General features: G+C 34.8%; 1 protein-coding gene across 2 annotated transcripts; it reads right to left on the bottom strand.

Annotated features, from left to right (window-relative positions):
* Window positions 1-13,084: 13,084 nt before the first annotated feature.
* On the bottom strand, window positions 13,085-20,401 carry LOC129802267 (mucin-2-like). Of its 2 annotated transcripts, XM_055847967.1 has the most exons (4): window positions 19,951-20,401; window positions 19,767-19,884; window positions 19,380-19,690; window positions 13,085-13,828 (listed from the first exon to the last, which is right to left on the bottom strand). In XM_055847967.1, the coding sequence occupies exons 1-4, from the start codon at window positions 19,955-19,957 to the stop codon at window positions 13,260-13,262; spliced, it is 1,005 nt and encodes a 334-aa protein (XP_055703942.1). In that variant the 5' UTR covers window positions 19,958-20,401; the 3' UTR covers window positions 13,085-13,259. The 2 variants fall into 2 exon arrangements, with proteins under 2 accessions (XP_055703942.1, XP_055703941.1); XM_055847966.1 differs by having other exon boundaries at window positions 19,767-20,401.
* Between the last annotated feature and the right edge of the window lie 2,545 nt (window positions 20,402-22,946).

Raw genomic sequence — 22,946 nt, 5'->3', positions numbered from 1 at the left:
ATTTTAATATGTTTAAAAATGAATTGATATGTAGAGGTGACTTTGGCTCTTATTTTGGACAACTTGTTTATTAATTTGGCCAACTTGACTGTAAATTTGGACAGCTAATCCGCCTCAATAGGATGCCCATTGTTCTTCATTTTATGAACCAATCTTACCAAGTCCTCTTCCTGTTCATGTAAGGGAAACGTAGAATGTCACAGAAGCCCGGAAACTTTCCATATCATTCATTAAAGTGAGTTGACTTCGATACTCCAAGTACGTGCAGATTCGCTCATTCCCTGACCTTTCCGGGAGCTTTTCAAGGCATTTCTCGCTACATCTCTTTCGTAGAGATGATGCTCCTTTGTTTCTCCAGGCATTTGTCCAACCTAGTCATCACAAAAGCTAAAACTTCACGAAATTTCGTGAGAAAAACACCTGTCCAAAATAAGAATCATCACCTCACTAGTGAATGTCTTAAAAAATTTCCCATTTTTCACACGAAAAATATAATTCACAAGGCAAATCTCACTTCAGGTCAAATGTACAAATCATCAGTAACGTGAATCAACACAATATTCAATGAATATTCAATAATATCACTCAAAAACAGCGAAAAAACTTTGTTAGTACTTCACCAAAACTAAATAAGACTGAAGCAAGCCACGAAGTTCTGTCATATTTCTCGTAAGCAATTGCTCACACTGAATTTTCAACAAAGCAATTTCAACTCAAATCATATTCAAATTTTAACGTATTTAGTGTTAAAATCTTCCAAAAAGAACAAATATTTAGATAGAATTCATTATTCATCAAATATTGGAATAAAAATCCATCATTTTAATCAATTTATTTTTAGTGTCCAATTTTACCCTCAAAGTGTCCAAATTTAGAAACTGTCCAAAATTATGAGCTCTTACCCTATTAGTGCTTGTGTTTGTAGGTAATAAAATGTGTAGTGGCAAAAGCTCGGCATCCTGTGGCTCACACACACAGAGACATTTCAACGAAGCTATGTAGTCTCTTACTACATAGCAAATAAACGTTAGAATTGGCCCCCGATTCACTCCACAAATTTTCAAAATATAAACAAGAAAAATCGTTGGATTTCAAACAATTTGATGTGTAACAATCTCAAAATCCGTGTGACATTTCGGTCCCGCTCTCACAGACAAACGAGTGTCTACTGTCATAAACTGATCATTTTTTGATTTTTCGATTTTTTTTAAGTAATAACTTAAGATTTTTTCCATGCACACTAGGGTGTTTCAACAAGGTAAAAAGTTTTTTGGCACTATTATCAGGGTGCTCTACATTATGAGACAAGTAGGTTTTCCTTCGACGACCATATAATCTGACGCTGTTTAGAGGTGGCTGGAAAACCCTCTCTGTAGTATAAAATCAAAAAAAAAAAGTTCTACAGAGGGGGTTTTCCAGCCACCTCTAAACAGCATCAGATCATATGCTCGTCGAACACCCTTATTAGAAAAGTTTAGACATGATTACTAATGTATAATAGTAGAATGGGAAATTATTGCCATATTAATTTAAAATGATTACAATAATCATAAAATATTTTTTTCATAACAATTTTATTAGTAATAAGAACGAAAGGCAATATTTAGGTAGATAAGATATGGCAATTATTTCATATAGATTTCACAAAATATTACATGGTTGTGTTAATTAAATGAAATTGATAATTGCAACTAATATCAGTAACGAATTTCATTTAGTCATAACTACCAATATAAATACATGAGCCTATATTTTTATATAGTTCTGTCAACTTTTGCAAGAGTTACGCAGGGTTATTCAACTAATTCTGGTCAACTATTTCATTTAGTTACCCGAACTACATATGAAGTTGGGTCTATATTTACTATATTTTATAGTTCTAATAACTGCATATGAGCTTCTCCTAACTAATTTTTTCTAAGAGTGAAGAAAAACTTTCTTTTCTCATCATGTACAGCACCCTGAGAATCAGGGAAGTAGCCAATTTAATAAAAAGTGAAGCTATTTTAACCCCCTGCTGAGAATAGTGCCAAATTTTTTTTTTCTATTTTTTGAAACACCCTAATGCACACTGTCCATAAGTGATGACTCCATCCTACAGAAATTAGATGTTCCATGGAGACCCTCTGAACTCGGTCTTTTATGTGATTGACAATGCACAAATAGAAGGGGTTTCGAGATTAATCACACTCATCACAAAACGATGAGATGTTTGAGTGTTCTAACCTAAATATTATAAAGAATGATGGGCCGACGACGGTGGATGATACTCTTATTGCTTTAGGACAGAATGTCCTTCCGGTAGGCGTTGATGTGTTGAGTGTAATTCAAAAATTAAACACACAATTTACCAAAGCTTTCGACACCTATCGTGTCTTCTTCAGTGGTTCTTGGTTAATCTTTTCTTTGGATTTTAGTCAAGATTTTGTCTATTTTCTGGTTCATCAGTTATTTGAAATTGGTTAGCAATGAATTATTTTCTTTCTTTTCTGCACAGCAAGTACGAAACCGTTTGCTGTGCAGAAAAGAAAGAAAATAATTCGCTCCTAACCAATTTCAAATAACTGATGAACCAGAAAATAGACAAAATCTTGACTAAAATCCAAAGAAAAGACTAACCAAGAACCACTGAAGAAGACACGATAGGTGCCGAAAGCTTTGGTAAATTGTGTGTTTAATTTTTGAATTACACTCAACACATCAACGCCTACCGGAAGGACATTCTGTCCTAAAGCAATAATAAATATTATAAAAAAAAATAATTTTTCTTTGTAATTCGAAATATAGGGTAAATGTCCTAATTCAAAACCATTTCCAGACGCTTTAACTTTGACAGAAGATTCAACACATTAAGTTCATTTTTTTCTGAAGAGAATTACATAAATTTGCTCCTTGACTCTTCTAGAATAATGTTACTGTTTAGTGAAAGTTCTTTAGATATAATTTGAAAACTTCTTAAATACAAGAAAAATACACGAGTGTAAAATGCTTCTATTGGAAATATATTAATCCAAATGGAGACAAGGGAAAGTTTCTAATTGAAGACAAATGAGACGCTCAGTGCAAAAGTGGACCGTTTTAATACGGAAATGCATACAAAGGAGACCACTCTTGCTCTGAGCGTCTCAAATAGTGTAAGTGGAACCGCAACGAAAGGCTTCCAAAACCTTGTTGAGTTGCTCTTGAGTCCAGGATTTGTTCTTATTCCCGGTATTTTCTCCTTTCCCATCTAAAAACCCAAAATCTGTCTTGATTCTGCAAGGTAGTTGTTTTGCTTCTTAAGTATCTCCCGAATGTATGAGTAAGTGACCTGCCTTTGAATGTAACAATCTTTGACTTTTTTAAAAAAATTTCTCGCATTTTCGAAAGCAAATATTCCATTCTATAAACTATAGTTAATACTATTAACTATTTTCTATTATCTTAATTAATAAAATAGTTGATTTTTTGCCTTGCGGGAAATAACAGAAATTTTGCAATATTCAAAGGACAGTCCACTTTCCTTTATGTAATTTTCTATGTTGAATTCGTGAGGTTTCTCTCGTAACACCCGGCTATATTATTAATCTCGAAACACCTTCTAAATATCTAAATGTCTTATTATTATGTATAAATGTATTATGAAAAAAAACTTTGTGTAGGTACCCAATCCGCAAAAAATTACTCTGACTCAAAAATGTTTATCGTATAGATATATTAGAGAAAAAACGTTATATTACTTATATTTTACTAGATACATTAAATGATTTTCAACATTTTGACAAAAGTGTTAATAAGGGTTCCCCGTCGAACAGACGTTCCTCAGACCCTAATTCTCATAAAATTGCATTAAATTATATGTTCAATTTTCTATTGATACAATAATGGTCGATATTTATGTAATCAATGTAATGTAACGGAAGCAAAAGCTAGTGATAAGCTGATGTGTTTTGGAAAGATTTAAAGTATTGTGTTTCCATGTCTTACATTCTTTGAATTAATCAAATTTGAGGATTGCAAGAAAAATTGAAAATGGAGAAACATTTCTCCTGAATATTATTTTTAGGACATGAATATCTCAATTACCTCTGCATTATCGACTTTTCTTAGTGTTGGTTCCTGTCATAACTATTTGCTGATTTTAAAATACAGAAAGGACTTAAGAAAACAGCCGAGACAGGAACCAATAAAAAAAGTCGATAATGTAGAAGCCCTTGAGAAGAGCAATGTTTCAACAAAAAAAATGGTCAGGAAAAAGACTTTACTTTTTAATTTTATATTGGAATTGCACCATTATGCCCATAAGATATTTTGAAGATCTAATGGCTAATGCCACTACTTTTTCTGATATAAAATTGTTAAATTTCACATAGATAAAGCCAAACAGTAAGGATACATTAACTTTGAGTTTTCGAGAAACCTTGTTTTTTTTGTAATCCTTAATTTCTATGTCTCGTGTATCAAATTTTATGTTTTATGTTTTATATCATATGTTCCATGTTTTTGATATATGTTTCATTGCCTGAATCAGCATTTGTTTCACAGTCTGAGTATTTCCATATTCACTGAGAAAAATGTAGTGTGAAGCTAAAAGTAATTATATTAAATTTAAACATATATAAACTAAAATAGGCGCCAGAGCCCATTATGCCTGTTTTTACCATACACCATGTCTAAAAATTTTATGTCTAAATTTTACATAAATATTTTAGTTTTCGATATTGAATATTGCTGTCTACATAAACCGAAATTGTCTAATTTCGGTTTATGAATTATGAAGCATGTATTACAAAATTAGACATATATTTGTTAAAAACTAACTCGAGAATAATTTAGCTTTCAATATATTTGTGTTGGAATTTCTCATTTATTGTGTTTCATTTTACAATACAATATGTATAAATTGACAATTGTTCATTTCAAAATTAGTCATATAATATAAGTGAAACTATTATACATTTTTCACAAAATTTGACATATATGTCTAATCTACGCATTCTATTTTTTTTTTAATGGCATATTTCGTTCGAGCTTTTATTAACAAAAAGCTTGCAAAATAATGATTTGATGACGCATTTTGTGTTACATAATCAGTCGATTGGAATTTGATAGTTTATTTACAGAAATACTTAGTTAAACCTTTAAACACTTCTAAAGGTCCTATATGAACCGTATCGTTACAATTATATTGTTGTGCATAAACTATCAGGTTTCAATTCGCTGATTACGTAGCATAAAAGACGTCATTAAATGACTATTCTACAAGTATTTTTGTGAAAAAAATGAACGAAATATGTTTTTAAATTAATCTGATTTAAATAGTATATTCGTGTGAATAAGACTAGATAATTAAAATCTGTATATTGGAATTTAGAAAAATAATTTATTATACTATTTTTTTATTTCCGCGAAGCGAGAAAAAACAGTAAAATGTATTTCTACTTATGTAGGGCTAATTTTCTCAGATCTTTTTAAAAATGTGACTAAAAGTCCTTTCTCGGCAACAATTAATACTAATTAAGCGGTAATAAATTATTTAAAATCTATTTTGCGTATGATGTGTAATACTATAGTTGCGAATTAGTTAAATCATTATTCCCAAAACTCAGAAAACTATCTTGAAATTTTGTATATCGTTTAGTTTAGTCATCACCAGTATAGACTTAATTAAAATAACTTAATGAACCCCTGAAAATATCTAAGTTTTGACTTTTCGTTTAAAGTAAATTCAAGTTAAGCAAATGCTTTGTGAAATTTACATAACATAAAGGGATACCCTGGCTTTTGGGCATAACATATTTGAAGTTCGTCTGTGTTTTCTAAAATCTTTCATCACATTACTTTAAGTAATACAGTCTAAAATCTTTTTTAGTCAATTGATTAATCATTGCAGAAGCGTCTATAATTTCACAAAGGTTTGGTATAATCACTGACGTTCTGAGTATTAGGTGCAATATTTTTTTTTATATAAATTTGAAGTTTTTATTACTTTTCAAGAGTGTTCTTTGAACACTCAAGAGTAGTTAATCGTCTTTGTTTTCATTACAATATTTTTTAATACATTTAAAAACGAATTCTTTGTTATTCGGACAATTTGCATGTGATTTTGGTTAACTAGGGGAAGTTAGGGATGGTTCGCACGCTTTCTCAAACTCTATTTTCAAGATTTTTTTTTGACTTAACGTTAAAAGCGACTGTGCATTGCGCTACACCAAAACAATCTATGATCTTTCAGGTTTCTACGCATATCTTACTCACGGCCACAGAATCCTTGATTTTCCCTGGACAGGGAAAAGAAAAAAGTATGACAATTTGTTCTAACCATGCCTCCGCAGGCAAGATTCGCACGATGGGTGGTATAGGTTCGTCATCACATTTTTCCTCGGAATATATCTTATGCCAAATCAAAATTTATTTACTATTCGTTAGATTGAAGCCCTGTGAACCACCTCAATTTATCACTGCACTAAAAAAGTTCTATAAAACACTTTTTTTCTTATTTATCTAAAGTACCCTTTTCTCTTGAAAAACTTACAAGTGAAATGTCAAAAAACGACTGAAATGTGAAAAATTCAAATACGGCAACCCTAACAATAAGTCAGCTGATTTTGCTTGAATTGCTAAAAGCATTACGAGGTTATGTTTATTTTTCACAAAACAGCGAATTTTGTTTTGTTTTCGTGAAAGTAGCAGTCTCTACATTTAAAATTGAATTGATAAATTAGTGAGTTGCTCTTCAGGGTATTCCTGGAAAAAACGCTTGGTGAGTAAAGTATTGGGTTTTACTAATTGTAATTGGAAATGCTTTCAACTCTTGTTTTTGATATCTTTTAGTGTACTGGCAGTAAAATCTGACGCATGACTTTAAGGGCTTCCGGAAGGATTTTGCCGGTGTGTGGATTCTTTCAAAAGGGTGAAAAGTCTTCCACATGGAACTGCTGCAATCGCATACAACAATATCTGAAAAGCGAACAGACATTCCCTGGACATATTTCCTTTGAGCCAGCCATCACTAACAGAGAACCTTGGACATTCTCCAGGCTTCTTCAGCCACCCTCAAATCCCACTCACTCAACCACAGATGGAGTGCCCTCAACGGAGGGCACAGGGGAGAGTGGGACATAGTCCCTGCCCTCGTCGGAAGGTCCAGGGAAGGAAGGAAGGAAGAGCTGGGATATTATTGAAGAGAGTAGCATTTCTGCTATTTACATCGTCCATGTATATGCTATCCACGTGAGTTGAATGGCTAAAGATCTTGTAATAGGCAAAGGAATTTGGTGTAGTTACCTTCTGAAGCCAGGCAGGAACTTTTTTTGTTAAGTTGAAGAAGTTAAGCAGAATTTAGGGAAGCTTTTTAAAATAAGAATCAATAAGATAAAGATGTCGAGACAATATAAAGAGAACGATACACAAATTAAAGTAAGGATTATTTTATTTAGTGGTTATTTTTTTTGGGCGCCCCCGTTTCTTGGGCGGTATTTTTTCCTCAACCTGCATCTCTTCTTTGAGTCGTCTTTTGATCTGCGTGTCGATTTTCTTGGCTGCCCTGAGCCTTTTCTTGATCTCCCTTTCCCTCTTTTTTTCCTCTTTGAGGTGCTTTGCCTTCTCCAGCTCTTGCTTCCGTCTCATTTCTGGAGAACCAGTGACGATTGTCGACACCATCTTTCGAGTTTTTGTCGTCCTTTTAGCATTATTGACGGGTGTTTGTAGTGGCCTAATTAACTCTAAACCACCAAAACGGAGAGTAGAGGCAGGTGTGCAGTTCGATTGCGTGGAGAGATCAAGAGGATAGACGCTATTCGGATAAATCCTCTTGCGAAGTAGAAGTTGGCCAATTTGAGGTCGTGTCTTGGAAGTGAGATCGAGCGCCTCATTTAACGAATGCCCAGTTTCACAGTCTTTTTGAGTGGCAAATGGTGAGTGAGATGGCAACTCAAAAGTCATAGGATGTCTAATATCTTCCAGATTTTCCAGTGACTCTGTAGAATTGGGATCATTTGCCAACATGCAATATTCCTCATCATCATTCACATTCTTGGGAAACTCTGCTGAAGCATGTAAATTAGAAATATAAGATGCTACTGAGGTATGCAAATATGTATCTTCCAGTAAATTAGAAAAATCTGACACATTTGCCACTTCCTCGGATTCACTCTGCACCTTTATTGGAATCACAATGGTATCATCGGATGCGGTCTGCAACTTCACTTCAGAATGTCTCACGACATCTATTGAATTTTCAGAACTCTCTACCAAATCCAGTGATGGCTGGTGCAATGGCTCATACTTATCAATTGGTATTTGAGATCTGGTTCTTGAGTCCACGTGTGTCTCAGTAGCAACATCATTGTCTACTGATACAGCTCTCGGTAACTGCTGTGAGCCAGCAGATTCAGTGCATCGAAAGAGTCCAAATACCTTTTCTCTGTTCAATGGATAAATGCCTGCAGTCCGGAATCCAGATTTTATGTTTGAAGAATTGAATCCCTTCATAAAGGGAATTGCTGAATGTTTAGCAATATTTTGGATAGTGATTGTGTTACCAGCTCTAACCCACTCGTCAAACGATGCTGCACAGTATTGTTTGAAAGGTTGAAAAACCGTCAAGTCTAATGGCTGGGTTTTATGAGATGTGTGAGGCGGCAATGTAACCATATGTATACTGCGTTCTCTACAAAAGAGAATCGCTTCCAAAGATAAGTGAGATGAGTGGCTGTCGAGAACTAAGAGAATAGGACTCTCTTTTGAGGGTACTGCATGAACCGCGAGGTGCTCCAAGGTCTTCAGGAATGCAGCGGTGTCCATGTATCCTTTTGGATTAAAGAGAGGAAAAGATCCTTCCACGGAACCATCCATATAATCTACATGGAATCGCTTGCGAGGGAATATATATATAGGTGGAATAAAACCTCCGGAAGCATTGACGATTCCAACGATGGTAACGCTTTCTCCTCGATCAGCGGAAACAATTTTTCCAACTTGTTTAGCATTCCTTGAACCCAACACCTTTTCCTTTGCTGCAAGAACGCATGAGAGGCCAGTCTCATCTAAATTGTAAATCCTGTCTGGCTCAAAATGATAGGTGTCCATCAATTCTTCCAAGTTTTGAAAATAAATAGACACATTTTCCGGATTAAAACTTGTGTGTCTTGCAATAGATGTGTTCTCCGGCTTCCGGCAGGACAGCTCTCTGAAAATGAATATTTCGAAATAGAAACAGGCTAATTTAACATCCCATCAGAAAATGAGAAGAGATGACATTTAAGTTCCTCATCCACATAATCAATTATCTTCCGGATACTACACTCGTAGATCATCCTCGATCAAACCAGCCCATTCACACAGTCAATAATTTCAGTTTCACTCGAGATGTTAAAGATTTCCAGACCTTGTGATTTTGAGAAATATACCTGTGTCTCTTTAAGAATCCCCGCGCCCAATCTTTGCCAGCTTTGGCCTCTCGCTCCCAGCTCGAAGGCAGAAGTCGTTGCAGATATACGGCGAACCTGTAGGCCAGTTCTCTCGTATGTGTCATAGTGAGACCATAGTTTAGTTGTGAGGAGGCTCGAAGATAAGCGCTGAGGAGTCCCTCATCAGCATCAGTGAGTACCTGTCTCGCTGCATATTTGTTGTATCGATCAGTGATCTTCAGGCCGTTTTCCCCTCCCTCTCCAAGAAGTTCCACTTTCTTAAAACGAGAGTACAAGGTAGACTTCGGTATTCCATATATAATGCCAGCTTTGTGTAGAGTCATCCTTTTGTTCTTGACATCTGTGAGAGCAGCTACCATACGGTTCTCATCAATCACTCTCCTCTTTCTTTTTTCTTGTTCCATTATCCTTTGAATCTTTTGCACTCTTGACCAAATCACAATATATACTCACATAAGAAATGGGTTATTAGTGAGGTTATGATTTTCCAGTTAGAGTTGCCTGATGGGCGTGCGAACCATAACATTTTAAGCGATTGAACCTAACCGAAATGTAGCATTTGTCAATTATACAGTATTCTCAAAATAATTTCCCTCAGACGCAAAAAGTTTTTACGTAAGTATCAACCCACATTAACCCTTCATCCACTGATATAAGTGATTTCTTCTGAAAATGAATTTATTAATGAAAAATCACATGAAATGTGCATCATCAAAATTACCAATTTTAGGCCAATTTTGCATTTGTGATCGTAGAACCTAGGAGAGAAGGGCTAGGCTGCCTATTTTTGCAGTGAAGATAAGGTTTATGATTATCTATCTTATTCTCAAGAAATGAAAATTCATCTCTTTTTAAACAAAGAAAAAATTCGCATTGTTTGAATGTTCGCGCGTGCGAAGCATCCCTAACTTCCCCTAATTTTTCACAATGGGACGTTCGTCAGTTCAGGAACCCAATTTACCAAGTCATCCTGTTGTTTATGAGAAGGAACCCTAAGATGCTTCAAGGAGCCCAGAAACTTACTATATAATTTATTAAAGAGAGTTGATTAGACACTCCAAATTTACACTCAGATTTTTTTATTTCCTTTTTTAAAGTAATTGCCACAGAATCTTGTTTGAAGTTGAGAAAGTTTTAACCCTCTAACCCTCTAACGGGTAAGACCGCCTCCAGGCGGTCATTCTATAAATCGCATTTACTGCGATAATATTACTTATTTGAAGTTGAAATATCTACAGTGTCCTCAGTTATAGTCTTACTAACTTATTTTCTGAAGTTGAACTCATTTTGACCTTTCGTTTGCTTACAATCTTCAGTTATGTGTGATAGGGCAGAGAAAAAACAACAAAATGTCGCTCGCGACATTTTGCATTTTCAAGTGTAAAAAAAATTGTTTTAAATTTTAAAGTAATCTAACTGTAGTAAGAATCTTATTTCCTGAAAGATATGTTTTTCTAGTTTGTATATTTCAATTGATAAGTGTTAAAAAACTAGAAGTAAGAGTTTTAGAAGAAAAAAAGGAAGACCGCCTGTGGGCGGTCTTATCCGTTCAAGGGTAAAATTTTAAAAAATTATTATTTTTAATTATGTAAGAGTAAATAAATATATAAAATAAAGGTCTCAACCATTTTTAATGGTTATTGAGGCATTTCGTTTATGTGTTAAAATGCACGATTAGAAAATAAAGATCGCCAAAATATGAATATTTCAAAATTTTAAACTTTGAGCTTCTGTATCTAGGTAAATACTTGACGTAGACTGGAACATAGATACGTTCTGAAAAGGTCTTGACATAAGCTACAACATACTAAAATTTCAACCCAATCAGACCAGTTTTAGGTTTTGACAGTTATTCAAAATGGCGGATAGAAACGTCAAATCAAGATGGCGATTATGTCATCTTGTAGATCTCGTGCATCTTACCCTTAGATGTGAAGATCTTCATAGTCGTTTATTATCAGAAATTGTTGATTTTTTAGTATTTATTAAAAAGTGCAAAGTCACCCGCACCTTATCCCACGTGCAAGCCTTTTTCCTTGAGTTTTTTTAAACATAGTAAAATTTTATAAAATTAATGCTAGAGGCACAAAATCCATTCATTCACAACTGAATACAAATAATTTTACTCAAAATCCCCCTCCCTTCACTTTAACTATCCACTTTTAGAGGGTAAAGTTAAAAAACAGCGAAAAAAGTCACCCGCAACGACGGTAATTTAAAATTTGACATTTTATCTTATAAGATACGAAAATAAAGTTGCATCGCTCTGTAAATTGGTCGTATAATATTGTCATACTGTTATAGAATTTCTCCACTACTGAACTGGTTTTCCAAAAAAAAAAAAATAATAATAAAAAATGACCAGCTTCCGAACGCGGGCTAGCTTTCTAATGTTGAATTTTTTGCGAATTATACTCAGAAAAAGCTGTTACAAACCATTTTAGCCTTGCAGGATTTTTGCAATCCGAAATCGGAAATTGAGTACCAAGCTTACGCAAAAATAAACAGGTAATATCCCAGAATAATAAATCATTTAAGATTTCAAGATTTTCCAAAAAAAAGTTTGAATTTGGAAAATAAGCTTTCTGGATTTACTGAACTCTAACCTGGGGTGAAATGATAACTCTGTCTAATTGTCCCATCGCTACTGTCGAGTGTCGATTATGCACAATCGAGATGATAACTTGCATTTTTTGTCGCTAGTGTCGATAATTCTCGCCACTAATTTATCGACACCTCTGGAGCTGTCGATTTGTACTTTCGAGGTGAAATTTAGTGAAAATTTTACATTTTTTAGTAAGTAAATACCATTTTTATTCCCTTAAATCCTCTTTATAATTTTTTTTTAGTAATAAATAATAGTTCTTGTGAAATTTTATTCATTCTGGGCCAACCATGAAATATGGAATTGTTTGAATTTGAAATATTCTAGGCCAAATCGAATGCGCAAAGTTATAATTATGTTGATAGTGTTCAATCCATCACAAATTTATCCTTGCACCGACCGGGAAGGGCTCATTAGACATGCTCGGTGTCATGTTTGAGGCACTGCTGTCCAGGAAGTTATAGAAGAAATTTCTTATGTATGATGATTAAATTGAATCTGTCCAGCAGGAACTCATGAGTTGTTGGGCATGATCACAGATTCGTTAGTTTTCATCGAAGCTTCTGCCCTTCCTTGACAACTAAATATAAACTACCACAAAACCGCAAATAAAGAAGATACGTGTGATTAAATACATTTTTATATCAGTGAAAATTTATTACTTACACATCTTCCGGAAGCTCCAAAGAGTGACTTTGATACCAAAACTTTTGTACCTTCTCGCGCAATATGAATGTTCAGTTACCTTAATATCACACTTTCCATGAAAAAAATATTTCTGAGATTGTATTTTAATACAAAATCAATTAAATCACTGAAAGAACTCCGATTGCAAAATCAAAACAAGCGAGAGTGAGGTTATGTTGCACTGTCCCAAAGTGTCACAATAACGAGTCGACAATGCGAGAAGAGCCGACACTCATTTCATCTCATCATTTGGATCTAACGATACTAGACGTTTCCCCTATGTCAGAGAATTTTGACGTTTTTACGTATAGCAGTGCAGACAATTTCTCGCTAATCGTCGAAAAACATCTTTACACGATTATATTAATTAAGCTATTAAATAGTCTCTAATGTTAATACCATAATTTATTACAATATTACAAGAGAAAGAAAAATTGTTATGTGTTTCAGTGTTGTGTGATATCTGTGGTGTCTCTGTCTGGTGGCCAGCTTCCTGTCTGGTAACCAGGAGTGTCTTATTCTGTGTTGTGATTCTGTTGTGTCTCGTGTCTAAGACTCTAATCTTGAAGCCAGCCAAACAACTGACAAACGCCGTCGTGACGACAACGAAGATATGTTTGATCGAAGATCTGCCCAGGAGCACACATCATGTGGATCAACTGGCCATTCTGGCACAGGAAGAAACGATTGCATGCCTGGGGATCAGGGAAGTAGTGGATGCCATCTGGTGGACAAGTTGGTGGTCCTGGTGTTGTTGGGGGTTGTGTAACACCGGGTGTTGTGACCTCTGGTGGAGTTGCGGTTCCTCCTGTACTTGTTGTAACCTCTGGCGGAGTTCCTGTTGGTATTCCCGTGGTGGTTGTTGGGACTACTGTCGTAGTTGTTGTGGTTGTCGTAGTTTCTGCACCTGTTGTACCAGGTTCAGACGTGGTTACCTCAGGTGGAGTACCCGTCTCTACTCCAGTGGTTGTCTCCTCTGTGCTCTCCGTGGTTACCTCTGGTGGTGTTCCTGTTTCACTACCATCAGGAGTTGTAGACACTGGTGGAGTAGGCTGAGCTCCGGTAGTGGATACTGGTGGTGTTGGCGTGGCACCGGTTGTGGAAAATGGTGGAGTAGGTGTATTTCCTTAAAATAAAACGCTCTAATCAGGACAGAGTCCCATTGACCGTCAAATCCTTATTATGACCTTCAAAGACCTTACTGTTCCTTTTCCAAGTCTAAAGTCAAATAGCAACAGCGTCTTGCTTAACCAATACCAATCAATACAAGTTGAGATACAATGGAAAGGTCTTCGAATCCCGATCTAATTTAAACCGGTTTTAATTTTTTATACATCGGTAATATCCCGGTTATGAACGAAAAATTTAATTTCCGTCTGATATTAAAACTGTATTATACCTTCGCTGTTTTAATCACTTAAATTTGTAAGAATTCATGAGTGGTCATGAGTTCCAGAATTTTGCAAAGATCTGATAAGTTAAAATCAAGCAAAATAATAATAAAGCATAAGGATACTACGGTCAATGTAATTGCACTTTCATTTTTAATATTAACCAAATGAAAATACAACCTATTAGGGTAGAGTCAGTACTTTTTCATCAGTAAGCACTTTTTCGCCACCTACAAATAAAATCAGTTTTTCAGGGAATTTTGAGCTCATGGAACTACGAAATGACTACTATTTCGTGACCACTAGTCCAACGTTTCAGAAAACTATAACTGGTGCTCCACCGACTAGATTATTTGAAAGTTAATTGAAGAAATTCTCGACAAGGTTAACAGTCACCAAAAAAAAAATGGAGTTCTTAATAAACTTGTCAACACTCAGAGAAATTGTCTTGCAATATTTTATGTTTTTGCAGTACAGTATTTGATATTTTTTCACTGAAAGTCACTTTGTTATTAACTAAGCTTCGCTCTAATATCATAATTTAATAATGTTTTCCAAAAAATAAAGAAATACGGATGTGGTGAAATAGGTCTTACTTTTTCGGTTGTGGTACTTTTCGCCACCCATTTTTCCATGCATTTTACAAGTGGCGCACCTCTCGGAATTTATTTGAAACAGGCGTAAGTTCAATTGATTTTTGTCGCAAATAAAAAATGTGCAAAAAATCATTCGAAATACTCTAATAATTGTCTAATATCGGTATTAAATAAGAAAAGTACTGTGCCGTGTACTTTTGGGGTTTTTCGAAAGCAGATGTTTCTTGAAAATCAATTGAAAACAAGTGGCGAAAAAGTGCTTACACAGTGGCGAAAAAGTATTTACAAGGTGGCGGAAAGTACTGAAACATGCATTGCTGCAGAAAATGTATTATTGCAACTAGATGCCCAAAACTTCCCGGGAAGTCTCCTGGTTTAATACAGATACAATGCTTCAAAGCATCTCTACAGGAAATTTCATTTTATTTCGACAAAAATTGTAAGAATTACAAGGGTACAAAACCTTAAGGTGGCGAAAAGGTCTTACTCTACCCTATTTACTGCTCGAACTCTACAGGTAGAGCAGTATATATCCCTCGATAATGAGTTATATTGGTAGAATTTCGGAAATTTCAAGCATCAAGTTATTGACGTCATGCTGTTTGTCTGTCTACTAATTCGTCTGTCCATCCGGCTTTCGCAAGCTTTAGAGACCAAACAGTTAAAGATAGAGACTTAGAACCTTCGGGGGATCCCCCGCACAAGTCGACCCTGTGACCATCGGTATACCCCTCTTTTTCCCCCTACCCCTCCCCTTCCTTCTCAAAACCATGTTTTTTGAGATTGCTCGAAAACGCGTCGTGCGCTTTTTTTTCAATTTTGCTTCATTACTAATAACGGTTTTTCAAGATCAAACTTTTACCTTTATAAAAATTCTAGACAGCGCATTTCATAACCGAATGGGACCATGTTTATAAATCGGTAATAAACCGATTATAGTCAAGTGTGCTAATCCGGGCGCTTCGCTATATAGATCATTTATGACTAATCCACTTAAAATAATATTTTTATATTTATTTCCGTAATATAGTCATTATAGTGACATAATATAACTATTCAAGTTTGAGAAAAAGCAAAAATAATATTTTTAGCCATTAACCCTCGAACGGTTAAGAGTCACTGCAGGGTAGCATCACAAAAATCGTATTTACAGCGACAATAATGGTTTTATTAATTTAAAATTGATGTAGTGTCCTCGGTAATAGTCTTATTAACATCTTTTCAAAGTTTGAACTCATTTTGACACTTCGTTTAGTTGCTATCCTCAGTATTATGTGACAGGTCAGAGAAAAACCAACAAAAAATTTTTGTGCAAAAAAAACTCATTTCCAATTTCAAGAAAAATACCAATTTACAGTTATCTGACTAAAATAAATTTATTTTTTACTGAAAGATATGTCATTCTACTTTGTAAATTTTAATTAAACAAATTAAAAAAAATAAAATGTAAATTTGAGAAGCGAATAGGTTTTCTGATTTTTTTATATTTTCGCACCTGACGCCCAAACTAGAACAGATAATAAAGATCGGATGGTCTTTTTGAGTTTATTGGACCATAATTAATCTAGAAAAAAATATCTCACTACTTTTTCTTGCATATTTAAGAATTGGACGTTAGAGGGTTAAATAAGTGAGTGTAATCGACTCATTTCAAACTTGTGCCAGCTGAGTTCTTCACTAAAAATTTTCTAGCTGTGATATTTTCGCTAATGAGAGCTGGTTGATGAAAACATTTATTGTTTTTTCCTTGTGAAAAAAGTAAGGTCGAGGGAATACCTGTTCGTCAGGGAACACCTAATGACAATTTTGTAAAAATATTGAAATTTATTTAATGTATCTAATAAAATTCAAATAATATGAAGTTTTTTCATTAATCTACTTCTTTCTATAAGGAGAGATGTTCAAATTTCATATACCAAATGGTACAAAATAGGCTGCTACTAGGTCATGACACAAGTTCTTAACCCTCTAACGGGTAAGACCGCCTCCAGACGGTCATTCTATAAATCGCATTTACTGCGATAATATTACTTATTTGAAGTTGAAATATCTACAGTGTCCTCAGTTATAGTCTTACTAACTTATTTTCTGAAGTTGAACTCATTTTGACCTTTCGTTTGCTTACAATCTTCAGTTATGTGTGATAGGGCAGAGAAAAAACAACAAAATGTCGCTCGCGACATTTTGCGTTTTCAAGTGTAAAAAAGATTGTTTTAAATTTTAAAGTAATCTAACTGTAGTAAGAATCTTATTTCCTGAAAGATATGTTCTTCTAGTTTGTATATTTCAATTGATAAGTGTGAAAAAACTAGAAGTAAGAGTTTTAGAAGAAAAAAAGGAAGACCGCCTGTGGGCGGTCTTATCCGTTCAAGGGTAAAATTTTCAAAAATTACCGATTTTTTTACTTAATTGTTTTGGTTGTTCTAGTAAAATATATTATTATTTTGCAATATATTAATCATGGAAAACAATTCAGATTACACGAAGACTGTCCAGAATGAGTAAAATGGTCGATTTCTGCGAATTAATCGAAATTGATAAAGAAGCAGACTTTAACAGTGATGATGAGTTCCCTAATTCGTCGTTTAATGCCCCAGATCGTGAAATAAAACCAGAAGATGAGCAATATATTTCAAAGGACCTTCAAATTATTCAAGAAGGTGACGTTTTCATAGCTGATCTGTGACCTATTCGGTAAAAATCAATCTTATTGAAACATCTTGAGCTTAATTAACGTCTAATAAACGTTTTTTCCTAAAAATTATCATTTCTTAGATAATCATACAACATTCATCCATAAAAAACGTTTAAAATTCATTTATTTTACTATTTGATCACTATTTTTCAATTAAAATATTTCAGTCTTTTTATGCCTTAAACCGATATGACCGCCTGTAGGCGATCTTTACCTTTTCTCACCTGGCGCCCAAACGGAAAGAGATAATGAAGAATTGATGGTATTTTTGAGTTCAGTGGGTCATTAATTACCCTAGACAAAATTATTTAACTACTTTTTTTGGATATTAAAGAAAACACCGTTAGAGGGTTAAAGTGCCAATAGGTGTTCCTTTGACCCTATTTTAAATCCAAAAGTTTAATTAAAAATGAATTAGCGAAAAGACACCACTGTTAGTGCATGCTGACTTATTTCAGTATTATCATTATTTTATAAATTTTCTTTACTATTTTTAATATTTTTTTTATATTATGTTTTCTTAATGAAACAGTGAATAATTCTATGGATTTAGAAAAAGTAAAAAAGAATTTCATCAGTCCAAAAATAAGCGTTTAAGTAGCACTCTTCGAAAAACGATTCAGTTACCCCACCTTACTATATGGATCGATAAGTAATTTTTGTCCGAAAATTCTAAGCTATTTCAGATGAGCTTTCGAGTGATTCAATCGGATTAATCGGTTCAATCAATTGTGAACATTTAAACAGTATGTTACGAAAGTTCTTTAGGTTTAGCGAGTTCGAGCATTTCGCAAAGCCTATTACGCTTTGCCACCCCTTTTACTGCTCGAAGTCAAAGATAGAGCAGTTATATAATCGACTTTTTTTTCAACTTTTCACTGTTCTGGAGCTGAAACGGTAAGAGATATAGACTTCCGGTCTTGGATGACCCCTCCTCAAATGACATTATCTCATACCCAACCTCTTTACCTTTCCCCCCCTACCCTTTCGTGCGGTCAGTATCCCTCAAAAATAGGTCAAAAATTAGCTTTTTCCAATTTTGCAAAAAAATGGCCCAAGCTTTTTCAATGATTTTTGGACAGGTTTTAGAGCTGGTCCAGGCGAACATTTCGCCCAAACATATCTATGACCGGAAAATTCGCCATTTTGAATTATTGAAGGTCAAAATTCAACCACTTTGGAAGACTCATTTTTCAACCGATTTGGATAAATTTGGATTTTTTGGAAAGGTACAGCAATTTCGAAAACGCCAGCATCGGTCATAATCTTTGATGGATCGGGAAAGTTACGGTAATAGCTCTGTTTAAAAAAAAACTGTTTTTCACACTTTTTTAGTTTTTTGATCCATATAAAATTCAAACGGTAAGAGATATCAACTTCCGGTCTTCGATGACCCCTCCTCAAATGACATTATCTCGTACGCAACCTATTCATTACCCCCCCCCCCCCCCCCCCCCCCCTTCCCTTTCGTACGTTCCCTATCCCCCAAAAATAGGTCAAAAATGAGGTTTTTCCAATTTTACAAAAAATTGACCCAAGCTTTTTCAATGATTTTGGGATATGTTTTAGAACTAGTCCTGGAAAACATTTCGCACAAACATACCTATGACCGGAAAATTCGCCATTTTGAATTATTGAAGGTCAAACGTCAACTACTTTGGAAGGCTTATTTTTCTTTTTGCTTAAAATTTTAATTTTTTAGAAAAGTATTGCAAATTAGAACCCGACTGCATCGGTCTTCATCGGTAATGAATCGGTTAAGTGCCGATTTTTTGATTTTCAAATGCTTTCGTGATATATTAATCAATTTGATTTCTAGTAGATCAGTGATTCCAAAAGATTATGCAAAAAGCTAATTCATGGAGAGCTCTATCTCGTGAGTTCGAGCATTCAGCAAAGCTGGGACGCTTTGCCATCTCTTTTTTTTTATTGCAATTCCTGGAAAATTAATCAAAAAAGCACTAAAAACATGAAAAGCATTGTAAAAAAGTGAACCTGTAGTGGAGAAGGGTGGAGTGGGTGATTCCTCACTGACGGTAGTTTCCTCGGGAGTTTCATCAGTTTCTCCTGGAGTTTCAGTTTCATCGGTGGTTTCAGTTTCCTCTTCGGGAGTTGTTGTTTCAATTGTTGGTTGCGGTGGGAAAGACGTGGTTTCAATGGGAGGCTGTGGAGGTTCTTGTCGTGCAGCGATGTCTTTAACACACGATACATCTACACTGCGTCCACATCCACCCTCAATGGGATCCCAGTAGAGGCCAAAGGGACACTTCAATTCAACTGCCCGCCCAAAGATACACAAATGGAACCTAAAAGGCGATTCATAGGAAATTTATCGATCAGCGCGTCCCTGTTTTCAGTTAATTCCATTTTTTTTTTCTTTACTGGTGGCAATCCTCATGTGGAAGTGTCACCATCCATCTGCCTTCAGGACACACAATATCATCACTCCCTAACACAGTTGCTACACTGCCCAGGCACACCAAAAGCCAACACGCGAGTCCTGGAGTATGAGAAGAGAAATTCATTTATTCCCAGGCGTATGGACAATTTTCCAACCATCACTAACTTTTCATCCTTTTTGCTTGTATCCTTATTAATCCTTTTATACTTCGTATTCACACTATTCACATAATCCTCACGGTAAAATTTGAGAGTGGTACTGAGAATTCCGCCGATGGTCGTGGCGACTTTATAAAACAGACACCCCATATCGAATCTCCATAGGAAATCTCATCAAACTGAATGACGTGAGTTTCCAATTTGAAATAATTAGCGGAAATTGTGTGTAAGACACGATATCGCAAATTTGTCGATTTGTGGTCTTCCGCCACCGCTCTCTTTCATCGTGTAATAACTCCAAGAAATATAGAGTCTTATCATATAGAAGTTAAAGCTTTTGTGCAGCGGTTTGCGGAAACTTCGTATTTTACATGTTCGTATTGCACATTAGGTGAGATTCTTAATAATCTTACCTACAATAATCCTACCAAAATTTCATGTCATTTCGTATTGCGGAAACTTCCTACTCTAGTACATTTCGTATTTTACCATTTCGTTTTTCACATTTCGTCTTTTATACATTTTGTACAAAATTGAACATTTAGTTTGCCATACATTTTACAACAACCATCAACCTGTAAAATAATAGAACTGCTGTTTTATGGGGTTCAAGCACTAATAAACACTGCAGTAGCGCCTGTTCAGGCTAAATTAATTTTCGGCGCTTTTAGAAGATGTCAGTATCTCGTTGAGACAAAGGGAAATTTTCTGTGCTTTGGGAAGTTTATCTGTATCGCCTGTTCAATTTTTGTATAAAATGTATGAAAGACTAAATGCGAAATACGAAATGGTAAAATATGAAATGTACTAGAATACGAAATGTGCAATATGAACATGTTAAATACGAAATGTAAAATACGAAGTTTCCATATCCCATATGCAGCTAATTCCTTCATCATAAAATCAGCTTTAATCTGAACTTTACTTAGAAAAAAAAAAGATTTGTCAAAAGATTTGTACTGGAGATATGATGGGACAAAGTTCACGAAATTCAAAAAATCATATCTCCGGTTCTATATGACCGATTTTGATAAGTAAGGGCTCAAACAAAAGATCTCACAAAATTCTACAACTTTCTAGAACATTCGAACTTCGTAGGATCAACATAAGGGGCGCCACAGTCGAAAAACCAATTTCAATATCACATAACCTGAATTATCTCGACTGTCGCTGAACCGATTTTGATGTTTACTTCGACATAATTGTAGAGGACATTTGTCTCTATATTTCGTCCATACATTATTTTCCACTCAGACTACGCTATATACCCGATTTTGCCGTTTAAGTGTTAAAAAAATTGACTTTTCCCATAATAACGCTTTGAAACCACTCAGATGCCAATTTGACTGCTTCTACTCCACCAAGACACTTAAAATAGAGTTTTAAATGGAAAGTCTCACAAAATACAACAATTCTTTGATATAGTTGAAGTTCATCAAATGAACACTTGGGGCGATGTGGTCGAAAAAACGAGTTCAGAAACAAACAACGTCGATTATCTCGGCTTCTGATTAATCGATGAGATCACGTTCTAAGGAAAAATTATAGAGAACATTCTGGTTTACATTTCACCCATATATCACTTTTCTATCACTCCATCCAAATCTTTGATATTTTGGTTTAAATACAAAATTTGTATAATTTCACGAATTTAATTTAAGATAACTGAATAGCATCCCCCAACTCCAGCTCTAAATCGATTTTGCATACATTACGAGTTAGCTCACATTAAGAATCTCACCTACATAAGCCGGTTAGGATTATCTGTTCCTTTTTTTCCTTTAAAAAAATACAATTTTCTTATATATGACCGAATAAAATTTTGCAAAAAAATTAAAATTAAAAATGCTTTATTAAACCTTACTAAATCGACAGAGGGACTCTTCCTGAACATTTTGAGCCATCTTCCAGACCCCTCTATAGGGTTGGAGCCCCACAATGGCCCCAAACGTACATTACAAACTCAATTTTTCTTAATAATTTTTTGTCTTTATTAATGCAAAAAATGTAAATCAAATTGACATTCGATCAAACTTTCAGGATTAATAGAGGAACTCTTCCTGGACATTTTAAGCCATCTCCCAGACCCCTCCATAGGGGTGGAGCCCCACAGTGGCCCCAAACGTACTTTACTCATTATTTTTTTTTTCAAAAAATTTTGTATTTATTAATGAGGAAAATGTAAAACAAAAAGACAATCGATCAAACTAAGGGCCCATTTATAGCTATGTAATATCATTTTGAACTTGGAATACAACATAGAAATTTTATTACAATTTTGAACATGGAATACATCGTAGAAATTGTATTACAATTTTCAACTTGGAATACAACGTAGAAATTGTATTACATCTTTGAAGATTTGTAGATGTAAAGATGTAAAGTTTGAGGCCCCTATCTCTCATAGTTTCCGAGATAATCGACTTTAAAGATTTTCAGACACTTTTATGCATTTCTCGTCCAATTTTCCTCATTTCCAAGTGAAATTTTGCACATCTCAAGCCTGAAGAAGGCTCCAAATAGATGTAAAGTTTAAGGCCCCTATCTCTCATAGTTTCCGAGATAATCGACTTTAAAGATTTTCAGACACTTTTATGCATTTCTCATACAATTTCCCTCATTTCCAAGGGAAATTTTGCACATCTCAAGCCTGAAGAAGGCTCCAAATAGATGTAAAGTTTGAGGCCCCTATTTATCATAGTTTCCGAGATAATCGACTTTAAAGATTTTCAGACACTTTTATGCATTTCTCGTCCAATTTTCCTCATTTCCAAGTGAAATTTTGCACATCTCAAGCCTGAAGAAGGCTCCAAATAGATGTAAAGTTTGAGGCCCCTATTTATCATAGTTTCCGAGATAATCGACTTTAAAGATTTTCAGACACCTTTATGCATTTCTCGTCCAATTTTCCTCATTTCCAAGTGAAATTTTGCACATCTCAAGCCTGAAGAAGGCTCCAAATAGATGTAAAGTTTGAGGCCCCTATTTATCATAGTTTCCGAG

Source organism: Phlebotomus papatasi, chromosome 2, assembly GCF_024763615.1.
Source record: "Phlebotomus papatasi isolate M1 chromosome 2, Ppap_2.1, whole genome shotgun sequence".
Taxonomy (NCBI): domain Eukaryota; kingdom Metazoa; phylum Arthropoda; class Insecta; order Diptera; family Psychodidae; genus Phlebotomus; species Phlebotomus papatasi.
The sequence above is the reverse complement of the archived record's forward strand: the minus strand, read 5'-3'. Positions and strand labels throughout refer to the sequence as shown.

Excerpts from the sequence above, each read along its gene's own strand:
- LOC129802267 (XM_055847966.1), bottom strand. The coding sequence starts at position 19,909 with ATGAATTTCTCTTCTCATACTCCAGGACTCGCGTGTTGGCTTTTGGTG. Across the intron at positions 19,691-19,766 it reads CCACATGAGGATTGCCACCA|GTTCCATTTGTGTATCTTTG; the intron begins GTAAAGAAAAAA and ends ATCGCCTTTTAG. Across the intron at positions 13,829-19,379 it reads TCCACCCTTCTCCACTACAG|GAAATACACCTACTCCACCA; the intron begins GTTCACTTTTTT and ends TTTTATTTTAAG.